This window comes from Ictalurus punctatus, chromosome 18, assembly GCF_001660625.3.
Source record: "Ictalurus punctatus breed USDA103 chromosome 18, Coco_2.0, whole genome shotgun sequence".
Lineage (NCBI taxonomy): Eukaryota > Metazoa > Chordata > Actinopteri > Siluriformes > Ictaluridae > Ictalurus > Ictalurus punctatus.
In genome coordinates this window covers 7347501-7360000 of record NC_030433.2, presented here as the reverse complement: position 1 = coordinate 7360000, position 12500 = coordinate 7347501, and the positions used below count along the sequence as shown (strand labels likewise).

The following is a 12500-nucleotide window of genomic DNA, read 5'->3' as shown; positions in this document are numbered from 1 at the left end:
TGTCCCAGTCTATTGGTCTACCGCTGTCAGCGTTTGTCGGAAAAGGAAACGCCCACTACCGTAACAACTTTCCGTTCGTCTGTCAGCGAGCAGCCGAAGAAGACCAGAGGCGGGGCTTTTTGTTACAAACCTACGTAGTGCTACATTTAATACGGGAAGTAAGTCTGGAATTTCTAACGACTCGTTTCAGCTGTTCGGAATCTTTTCCTTCTTTTGGGAGTCAATAACTCCGTTTGTCGTGCGCTTTGATTTTTGAAACTTTGCAGATGTTTTTTACTTTCACAAGCAACTACATATATAAACACACTACGTGAAAGATAATATTTGAAAAACCGTAACAGGTGCACTTTAATACTAAGAAATCGTAAAAGCTGGCCACTTGGGATTAAAGAAAGACTAAATGGTAAGGGTCCTAAAATGGAGTCCTGAGGGACGCCAGTATAAAAACTGGTTCAATATCAGACCTGTATTCCCCTATAGCAACAAACTATCTGCATCCAGCCACGCAAGATCTAAACCAGTTTAAAACTGTGCGGGAAATACCGAAAACAGTTTCAAGACGAGTAGGTAAAAGATCCACACTGTGGGTCTACAGCGGCAAATGCGGCACTAAATGACGAAGAGAATAAGAATAGACCAACAGCAACAGAAACCATTTGTACCTTTAACCAAGGCTGTTTCGGGTAAGGATGCGACGACCGATTGACCACCGATCGGTATCGGCCGATAATCACGTTCTATGACTCGATCTGTAATCTCTAGATTTGGCCGAGGTCAAGAACCGATCACAATTCGATGACGTGAACACATACACGGTTACCATCAGTCGAGGGCATTTATTTGTCCAGATGTCAAAACAGAACCTCCAAAATTATTAGAGATCCCACTCACCCTGCACACTACCTCTTCCATCTCCAACCTTCAGGTAGGAGATACAGGACAATTCACTCTCGTACCACAAGACTGAAAAATAGCTGTTTTGCTAGCGCTGTAAAACTTTCGAACACGTCCTGACTGCTCTCCAGGTTTTTAATCTCTATTAATCTGCCTGCATTTTTATATTTACTGTTGCGCTTTTTGTTTATATGTCGTGTCGTCTATACCAACATCTCGTTGTTTTGCACAGCAAACAAATAATGACAAAGTCTTTCAACTTAAACGAAACTTAAAAACTTAAAAACACGCGAGGACATAAAACTCAAGACGACCTTAAACTTTAAGCGCCGCGGTTGCATCATCACCAGCGTGGAATTTTTACGAGGTCTCAAGAAACCACAAAAAAATTTGTCGTTTGCCGCGTATTGTTTTTTAAAAGGCCTATTAAAATGTTCATTGTAAAAACTAATGTTTGTTGTGCTTATTTATTTGATTCTCAATTAAAACCACCTACAACATTACTGTAAATAATATAACCAAGGCAACATCTGTGGTATTACTTTATCTGGGGGGGAAAAAGGTTAACAGTGACAGTCAATAGAATGCTTACATATCACTTATATAAAGCTCGAACGATCGGTATCGGTGTGAAACATCCCTAGTTTCAGTGTTATGAAACGACAGAAAGACAGTTATGCAACTGTAAAGCAACAACGCGTTCGAAAATTTTTGCCCGGAAGGGAAGATTCGATATAGGACGCTAGCTATTTAAGTTGTCCGAGTCCAAGTTATTGCTTCATTAGTACAGGAGGGTAACAGCAGCCATTTTGAATTCAGCTGGGACAGCACCGGAATTCAAGGATCCATTAATTATTGTGAACACTACTGGGCACCAAAACAAAAACAAACCAAAAAAAACATGACTTAAACAAGCCTACATGATTTAAGCAGAGGATCAAGCATGCAAGTGGTAGTTTTCATACCTGAAACCACTGTAAATAATGAAGCAAGGTCAGGTTGCACTAAATCTGAATACGGAATACCCGGAAAAATGTGACGAACTGGAATAAGTAGTAACAGAAGAACTTCCTTTTACTTTCACACTATCCGGTGTTACCCGGTTGAGGACGGGTTCCCTTCGGAGTCTGGTTCCTCTCAAGGTTTCTTCCTCAAATCATCTTAGGGAGTTTTTCCTCATCACCATCGCCACCGGCGGCTCAATAGAGATAAATTCACACATTTAAAATCCGTATCCTGTGTTTATATGTGTCTGTAAAGCTGCTTTGAGACAATGTCCATTTCAAAAAGCACTATACAAATAAAACTGAACTGAATTGAATTGAATAGAAGAAGATAGAGAAGAAACCTGGACATTGGCCAACCGGCAATTTTAGCATTAAATGTTTGGTGTGGGTTTTTATTTATTTATTTATTTTTTATTGTTGCACAGTTGTTATGAGGCTGTCAAAGTACTACCATCATTATCTTTGAACAGACCGATGATCGTTTTAAAAACATGTCTAGGATTAAGTTGATTTTCCTCGATTAAACATGCAAACTAAGCAGATCATCGGACATTCGATTTCAGCTCAGAAGGTCCTTCCGAGTAAAACGGTCGCTATTTAAGCCTGGAATACGGCACGTTCTCTCCATTGTTCGGCAACCGGCTTTCTTTAAACTAAGATCGACACAGTAAGTGCGAAAGGTAAGAGTACAATAACCCTACACAGACAGGATTAGTGTCTCTCGGAGTCTCAGTGGAGACGTGTATTAACGTTTCTTACGTTAATCCGGTTAATATTAACGTTTATACTAATGCTGTTTTCCACCACAAGAAAGTCTTCAGGACAGAAGAGTCGTTCTTTAATAAATAAATGTAAAAATTGTAATTGTGAGAAAACTGCTGCGATATATGACGAACAAACACGTCAGGATGTGCCGTTATAGAAAATAATCAACACCGCGTCTTCACACCGCCCCATCGTTGATTATTTTCTTTCTAGAATCTACAGTTAGATGACCGAGGAGATGATAGAGCACAAAACATCTCAACACAACTGGTTACGCTTTCCTGGACTCCCAGGATTAAGAAAAAATAAAAAATAAATCTCGTGATTTTCCAATGATTAGTAAACGTGTTGCAGAAACGTTACCATGGCGTCGGCTTTGTGCTTCAGCTTTTTGGCTTCCTTCATATGATAATCCACAGGGTACTGCCTGAAAGAGAAAGTGGAACGTCCCGGATTTGATAGAAAAAGAAAAAAAAAACCCAAACCAGGATCTGATATCAAAAATCTTTGCTGCTCGGTAATCTATCGTTTCTGGATTTTTATTCGTACTTGTCGTCAAACTTGAGCAGGGGTCGGTGCGCTGCCGGGGCTCCACAGGAAGCCGACGAATCCGGGGCAGATGTGCTGCTCTTTGGTGCTTTCTGTAAGAGAGGAAAGATGGAGGGGAAATCAAAATAATAATGATAATAATAATAATAATAGACAAATAATTAAACAACACATTTTGCACACCGAGAGCTCATTTAAAATTAATATTATAAGGCATATATACTTTTTACATTTAAATTATACTCCACAATATAAATAAATAAATAAAAACACTGGAAAACAAACAAACAAAAAAACTGAAGAAAAAAAAAAATAATCAAAGGATAATATACCAGAGCAATTAAAAAATATATATTTTTTACTCATTCTTCTCTTATGTTCTATATATATTATTAATTAATTAATTTAGTTGTTATTTTAATTTATAATGTCTACATTTTGCTGTTATAAGCGTGTCCCATTAGTCCGGTACCATAAGAATTTATACCATTATAGAACTTTTTCAACTTTTCCACCATTTTGTCTCAATACACAAATTCCTACATTAGAATTATCTGGATTTGTCCTTCCTTGCTCAGATACAAAATATACATTAACCTTATGATGCTGGACTTTATTTAATTACATTTTTTAACAGAGGGTGCAGGACAAGGAGTCCCTTGGCCTACTTTCTCTGTTTATTTTATTAATTTAAAAAAAAAAAAAAGTCTAACCATCCTAAAAGCACATCTGCTCTGTAAAGCGCCTCCATTTTGTTTCGTACCTTGTCTCTCTTGCCATGCTCTGCTCTGATCGAGCACTTCTTCTTGTGCTTGCTGCCCGAGTTGCCACTCTCCTCCATCTCTCCAGCGCGGCGTCCCTGTCCCGGGTTGTGAGGAGCAGGAGTGTGGACCTTCTTGCTGCTCTTCCTGTCTGACTCCTCGCGGCTCCTCGCGGCTGCTCTGTGACGGAGTGAGGATGAGAACATGGTCAGGACGGAGCGCTTGGAGTTTCGTTACCGCTGGGAGATCAGGGACTTTCCGTGTTCCGTTAGTTATGGAGGCGAGCGAAGGTTCGTCCCATAACCACCCGACACGCTCACGTTATTCATTTAAATAAAGTATTAAAAACCCACGGCCATTCAGGAAAACGATCAAAAACGCTTATTGCACAAAAACTAACACTTTACTGCTCGGATAAACGACAGTATTGGGAAGGCGAATATATACAAGAATAAATAAAGCCACACTTGCAGAATTTTACACTACTAAACATACAAAAAAATAAAACCCACGCTGTGAGAAACCAACCAAAAAAAGAGAAAAGCAAACATTTGCGAGAATTATTCACTTACACGACAAACGTCCCCCACTAAAACAAAAAACTAAACAAACAAAAGAAAAAAAACACAAACTAAAGAAAATAAACAAAAAAAATTACATGCCTAGTGTACATCACAATAGAACAAAAAATAAGAATGATGCAATACTTTATTAAAAACCTAAACAAAACAAAAACAAAAGGAATTTTTAAAAAAAAGGAAAAAAAAATCTAATATTTCTATTAGATTATTAGATTAGACTATTTCTCCGTATATTTTACACAGGCTTGAATTGTACTCAATAAATATTCTTTGCTCATAAGTTTGCTTTTCATTGAATTTTTCATTATTTAATACTGCCGTTACACTGCGTGGCCGAGAGGCGCATTTTAAAACAGTCATGTATACATTATGATATAGAGCTTTATCATCTAACAGATACGAACAAAGGGTATTTCATAGCTATAATATTTCATTGTATTTGGTTTCTTTCTTTTAAAAAGAAAAAAAAAAATCGAACAAGCTAATGGAGAAGAAATCGCCATGGTGACGTCACTGGCATTATGCTGAACAGTCATTCACTCACATGAGTCACTACTATATACAGGTCACGATACTGACCAGCTACAAACACCATCTTCCCAAATTAACATCAGCACTGTTTATTATTAGATGTATTAGCCTCTGAGCTACATTGTAATGGGTGTGTGTGGGTGAGCGAGAGAGAGAGCGACAAAGAGAGAGCGAGAGAGAGAGACAGAAAGAGCGAGAAAGAGAGAGAGACACACACAGAGACAGAGAGATAGATACAGAGAGACAAAGAAAGAGTGGGGGGGGGGGATACAGAGCAAGAGAGAGAGAGAGAGAGAGAGAGAGAGAGAGAGAGAGAGAGAGAGACTCACTCTGTTTTGACGGAGCTGTGCTGAGATGAAGACGACGCTTTTCCCTCTCTGTCCTTTTCCAGTTTCGGCTTCTTTTTTGGCACGGAGAGATCAGTGTGATCAGCCTGAGTAAAAATAAAAACCGCACACACACACACACACACACACACACAGTCATCTTTATATCTGGGTCATTCATTGACCCTTTTTTAACACTCTACCGCATAACAACTTGGGTGATATGACCAAAATAAATCACATCACGATATGCATCAGGATATACAGGACCGCTAACAAAGCTCCAGCTAAACCGAGAGAAAAACCGAGAGTTTGATATTAAGTGATATTTAATGTCGTAAATATTCAATTCTCTAAACGTGGACAAAATTTCAACATTAAAAAAACAACAACAAAAAAAAACACACAAATAATTTAAAACCATTTTACAATACAAAGACTTAAAATCATCTGCTTCCCATTAGTGTTCAATTATTATTAAAAATGATTTAAACACCACCTGCAATATCTCTGAAAAGTCTATAGTGATGATTTATAACCGATCATGATCATCAGAAAACATCACAACAACATCACAATCGCATGCTTCCAGGAAGTGCTGCTAATCAGCAGTCGCTCCTCTGATCACAAGTATGTATCCCCTCTACACCTGTATCCTGTAATGATTTATAACTCCGCTACCCGCGTCACCTGGAAGAGCACGGGGGTCAGATTCGGGGGAATCTAAAGTAGAAATCTACATCCGGATTTCCGTCAATTACACTTTCCAATCCGGACTGCGATCTTTCCGTGGAACCTGCGCAGGTTAAAGTGATCAATGATTTACTCACTGCTTCTGACCTCAGGGCTGCTACTATACTTATTTTACTGCAGCTGCATATTTACACACACACACACACACACACACACACACACACACACACACACACACACACACAAACAGGCCGCTTTATCTACAAAACCACCTCAGCATCGATTTATTTTATGAACATAGTACAACTATTTAAATTAGACATGGCAGCGATCGGGGTGATACGGGGGGAAATAATAATAATAATAATAATAATAATAATAATAATAATAAAAGTGGATCAGATATTGATCTAAATTAGATCTGAATCTGGCACAAATGGAAAATTCTGGAATTGGACTCGAATGTTTGGTTTTTGACTGGAAATGTTTACATGTAAAGAGACTTGATGGTATTTTTCGTTAGGACTGATTTAGGTTAGATTTACACTTTATACGTCGTTCTATTTGCCGTCGTAGTTCTTTCATGCTCTCGCTAGTTCTTTCTTTCTTGCGCTCTCGCTAGTTCTTTCTTTCTTGCGCTCTCGCTAGTTCTTTCTTTCTTGCGCTCTCGCTAGTTCTTTCTTTCTTGCGCTCTAGCTAGTTCTTTCTTGCTTGCATGCTCGCTAGTTCTTTCTTGCTTGCGCTCTCGCTAGTTCTTTCTTGCTTGCATGCTCGCTAGTTCGTTCTTTCACTTGTTAATTTTTACTTTCTCTTGTCCGACTCGTATGACTCTTGATGTCTCAAGAATGAAAAAAAAGTCATATTCTCCCATCTCTAATTACGCTTACTATTCAAATCTGTAATGTTCTGGAGATGTGTCAATGAGCTTTTTCATAACTCAGCGACAGAACGCATAAATTTACATTAATATATAGTGGACATTTTTACATAATAATAATAATAATAATAATAAGAAGAAGATTTATTATTTGACTAATATTTACACAGATTTGATTTTGAGTTATTAAGGTCTGGATTAAACAGATTCAACTCCAGGCGAATAGGTTAATAAAGATCAGAGCTCAATAATAAATAAGAACTTTGATCATAGATAATGGTGGATTGTGATTTTTACCTGTAGCAATTTTTTTTCTTAAATTCACGGAACCCTAGCTACGCTACACACTTCTCCAAATCCTCTGCACAGGTCGCTGGTTATATTCTTTATCACAGGATGTCCCTCAAGGCTCGGTACAAAGGTCTACTTCAGTTAAGAATTTACATATTAACTATTGGACATGCAGCGGTGTTATAATGACAACTTTCACTCCTGTACAAATGCCGCCACTCAGAAGATTTTGTGCAGAGATGAAGTTTGCTGTGATGTCAGCATGAAGTATAGCACCGATTCTAATCAAAATTCATCTCCGACTCGTGCCGAGGCCTCACGTAATAATTTAAAAAGCTCGTACGAGGTTCTGGCACTTTTTATTCCTGTCAACTTCTTACCTCAGCTTATCAGCACTGTACAAAAGGTGGTATAGATATGTTCTGTTTTGGAAATTTGATGACAAATGTCAAGGATCTGCTACTATAAACCCAAAAACAAAACATCCAGTGAACTGGTATGTAACAGAGTATACAACCGCTAACAAAACAGTCACGTAAAAAGAACTCACAGGTCTCTTCTTGCCCGCTTTACCAGGTTCTTTCTCCTGGCTCGGTTTCTTTAAAGGGGTCTCCACATGAGCGCTGGTTCCGGTCTTCGTTGCTTTGGGTACCTGTGGCACTCTGGCCAGCTGACTGAGCTGGATCTTCACCACCAAAGTGAGAGGAACGTCGACGGTCGATTTGGATGCCGAGGATTTGGATTTCCTGTCCGTCTTCGGTGAGCGAGCCCGGCTCTTTTTGGAGCTTTTGGAGGGCGCACGAGTTACAGTTACGCTGCTTTTGGGTAGCGGGGAGGACGGGCGAACAGGCTCCGCCTCCTTTTTGTCCTCCGCCACCGCTGTGGTAGGCTTCGCAGCTGCTTCTTTCCCGTCCCTTTTTTCCGAAGATGACCGTTTGGTCGATTTTCTGCTCTCAGATTTCTTCTCGTGAACAGTTTTCGTCTTGACCTTTGGCCTTTCCGTAAACGTTGCATCTTTGTTGCGGGGAGTCACCTCCACGCTTTCGACGTGCAAGCTGCTCTGGGCTTTGGTGCTCTTCCCTAGGCGGTTATCACCTACCGTTTTTCGGGTTCCTGCTTCCGGATTGGCGTTAGAAGCAGGTTTGTGGCTGGTGTGTTGGTTAACAGGGGCGGGCTTGGCCTCAGGATTGGCGTCGCTGAACTCGGGCTGGGCGGGGGGAGTACGGGAGGAGTTGTAGTGTTTCTTATTTTTGGGTTTGGAATCCTCCGCAGAGCGAGTGTGCATTTGCGATTTGGTGCTGGCCGCAGGTTTGGGCTTGGGTTTTGACGCAACGTTTGCCTGGTTCTGAGGGTTCAGGCTCTGCTGGCTCTCCTTGATCCAAGTGATCAACTGCCAGTTGATGTCTTTCAGCCCCTCGGCCTGGGGTGTACACACAAACACACACATACATGTATAAATATAAATACAAAACCACACACATATACATATATACAGTGACGAAGGCAGACATCGACAGAAAAGAAACCATTTGAAACACACTGGACATCACAATTTAAAAGATGCAAAAAGTTACTAAAATATTCTGGATTCTGATTGGTCAGAAGCTGTCGATTCATTTTCTATATGACAGTAATGCAGCTGCAAATCACAGCTTTATATTAATACGCTCGTTCGACAAGCGTTAACCTTTCTATTACACGTTAACAGCTCATTCACAGAGAGGATGATGACCAGCTTCTAAAATATGGAACTTCTTTGTCGCTGCCAAAGCTAAACCCACAGGCTCCTCCCCCCGCCCCCCCGAGTCGATTGCTCTGTGTGGTTTTTGTGGCAATATAAAATAAGAAATGTGGCTGAGGCATTTTTCTTTTCACTGGTGACCTTTAGTGAACCGGAGAATCTGCGCTCGGTGGTAGGACTGAAACGTGGGGACGCTGAAGAGCAACCACCAAAACCCATTCAGCTCCTTCCTACTGTAGGCGGCTTAAACGATCCCAAATATGTTTTCCTCCCGTTACTGTATTGACGGGAAGACACCAGGATAACACTCAATTAGAGTGTGTGTTCAGGGCTGAAAACCGAAATGCACAGAACATCAAGATAATTCTTCAGTCTCTTCCCATCACCTTTAATTCAGAACGCTGATCGATTCTCGCTTTCACTTAACCATCTGAAAGACTTTTTACTTCCTGTTTTCAAGATCTGTTAACTATTAAAGGTTTGTGTCTATACGCTTTATGGTTCTGGGCTGCATGATTTTGTTTTAGCAGAGAAAAAATAAGAAAGAAAGAAAATACAGCTGCAAGGAGCGATCTTCGGGGTCCAAGCACCAGACGATAACGAGACCTGTGCAGTGTAGATAGGTTTATATGGTATATTGAGTCAAGAGAGTAAAGTGGTTCCACAACACAACGTGCGCATGCTTTAGCTCAGGGGTTCCCAAACTTTTCATTAACATTTGACAGAGGCACCTGTTTTGCAAGATGTCTTTAAAACACAACAAGATGTCTTTAAAAATACAGACTTCTGAATACATCCCCCTTTTTTAATAATAATTACACCTTACATCACATTACATTAGGAATTGATTGTGTGTGTGTGTGTGTGTGTGTGTGTGTGGTTGTCTGAGAGTGAGAAAACATACTAGTTGGAGGGATGGGCTTGGTGGCTCCGACAAAATTGTTGAGGCCCTCCGGGCGCCCCCTGGCAGCCCCCACTTTGAAAACCACTGCTTTAGCTGATCGCTGTGAATTAATCATCATCATCATCCCTTAGGAAATTGTTTGTTCCTTTTTTGTTTTTTCCCCCCATCATTTCTTCTGGACGCTACCCAACTCTTCAGATTCGAAATCTTCAAAAAACGCTTGATTGCTCTACACTGCAAGACTTGTTTTGTGGTAGTAGAGGCTACACGAGAGATCACATACAAGGCTCACACACAGCAGATCCCTGCCGAATCCACAGATTCATGTCATGTTTGGGGTTTTTGGGGGTTTTTTTTTGTTCCTAACAACCGATCGAGTCCGACACGGCAAATAATTTCTTATAGAAACATAATTATTGCGCTTACTATTGAGTGTTTCGGCCTTTTGTGCATTCTCCCACACAAACGGAGGAACGATAAACCGGATTCAGAGATCTGCTGCGCGCGACCGAAGATTCATCTGATTTCCGCTCGGTTTCCTGATGCCCGTTTCTCACGGCTGTTCTTGCTACTTGTCGTAACCGTGCTCATGCTACGATGCGATTCATTACTGAAAATATCAAACCTGTTTGAACATTTCGTCAGAGGGCCATTGAAAAAAAAAAAAAAAAAAAAAAAAAAAAAAAAACCTGTGGTGAAGATCTGATTATCTAGAACAGAAAAGACTGTCTGTGTGTATGTCTGTGTGTATGTGTGTGTGTATGTGTGTGTGTATGTGTGTGCACGCAATCATATCATGTCTATACTTGCATACCTCTTGGGTGATGAATTTTTGCTGATACGGGAACACGGAGTGAACCTGTGTGTGTGTGTGTGTGTGTGTGTGTGTGTGTGTGTGTGTGTTTGTGTATACACCTTCACTAATAATGTGTTGTTTCAGGCAAACTGTGCGTTCGTGTACCTTCACTGGTGGTGTGTTACTCCTAGGAGCAGGTGGCATCTCATCTGTGCCGCTGTCGCTGCTCTCGCTGTCGGATTCAGACTCGGAGCTGCTCTCTGAGTCACTGGAGCTCCCAGACCCCGCTCCGTTGGCAGGCGCCAACACAGCGGCACTGCCATCTTCACACGCACTGATGACAAGATCAGACAAACATCAGACATCAGACGCAACCTGATCAGATACTCGGACGTTTGGCCTTGTATCAGGTCACGTTTATATCAAACCACCGCCTGCAAACGTTGTCATTTTGACAATATTGTCATTTAAATATGCTTCGTTTAATGCTGTGTATTTCCGGAAGGCGTGCTACTCCGAAGTTTACAGGAGATAGACGGCACACAGCCTGCAGTCTGAAGCGTATAGAAAGGTTAATGAGACTCACACTGGGTGCTGGTGAACAGGTGACAGCGGAGCTTTCGGTGGTGACTCACTGTGCTCTGGGGAGGGAGTGAGAGAGAGAGAGAGAGAGAGAGAGAGAGTAAAGAAGTGACACATGAATGAAGAGAAAATCTAGAAATCTCCTCAGTAAAACACAGACTTTGTAATTTGGTATTTACCTGAAAGAGCTTCTCATAGATTTTTTTTTATTGTATTTTTTTTTAATATTTCAGAATATTAAAATTCCTTAAAATTACTTTATACATGTTTTAGATTTTATTTTATTCAGTTTTTAAATGTATTTATTTTTATTCTATAATAATGTGCGCCTTTCCTTGGGCTTCTTTTTGTACTTACGTTTTTATCTTTGCATTTTATTTTATCCCGTATAATCAGGGTGTCCGAATAGTCAGGAACCAAAGTAAAACTAAAAAAATTTTCTTTTCATTTATTATATACAAAATATGCTCCACACACTCTCTCAGATGCTGTGTGGTGGGGTTTTTTGCGGAGTTTGCTTTCAGACACCCTGCGTTACACAGTCCCTCAAGATTTCGAGCTTTCACGATCGCAGAAACGGACACAAAGTCGAGCAAACTCCGCGATATTCAGAGGAGCTTGGGATTTTTCTAAATTACCGCAGATTTTCCGAAGGTGACGTCATCACGGCACGCGTTCTGCCGAAGCCCACTTCCATTCACGTGCGTTGAACACGAGTACAGCTAAAAGGTCTCATTTACAGACAAACATCACTGCGAAAGAATTTCGTGCAGAACAATTTAGTGCGATTTCACAGATTCGAGTAGTTTTCCGCACAAAAACAAACAAACAAACAAACAAAAAAAACCTGTTGCATAGCAGAGTTTGAAAAAAGCTGCAAGAAAGTCAGGCATTTTTGGCCTCAACGGTCACAAAATACGTATTTATATATATATTATATATATATATATATATATATATATTTTCCATCTGCTCTTTAATGTCCTGATGTTTAGGCTTGTATTTATATATTTTTTTCATGTTTTCTTTTATCCTGTACATTCTATTACTTTCATCATTTATTTCTATTACACCACTCTGAACCACCATGTGTATAAAATGTTCTATTATTATTATTACTACTACTACTACTACTACAACTACCACCTCCACTATTATTAATACTACTACTACTATTAATACTATTCTTACTACTACTCTTA

General features: G+C 40.1%; 1 protein-coding gene across 1 annotated transcript in view; it reads right to left on the bottom strand.

The window, feature by feature from the left end:
- Positions 1–12500, bottom strand: part of aff1 (AF4/FMR2 family, member 1) — a 55804-nt gene that overhangs the window by 10271 nt on the left and 33033 nt on the right. Inside the window, exons 7-13 of the mRNA XM_053687708.1 lie at positions 11303–11357; positions 10882–11050; positions 7826–8695; positions 5418–5521; positions 3979–4156; positions 3216–3307; positions 3030–3093 (exon numbers count right to left, since the gene is read on the bottom strand). Coding sequence (XP_053543683.1) covers positions 3030–3093; positions 3216–3307; positions 3979–4156; positions 5418–5521; positions 7826–8695; positions 10882–11050; positions 11303–11357 — 1532 coding nt within the window. The remainder of the gene's footprint in view (positions 1–3029; positions 3094–3215; positions 3308–3978; positions 4157–5417; positions 5522–7825; positions 8696–10881; positions 11051–11302; positions 11358–12500) is intronic.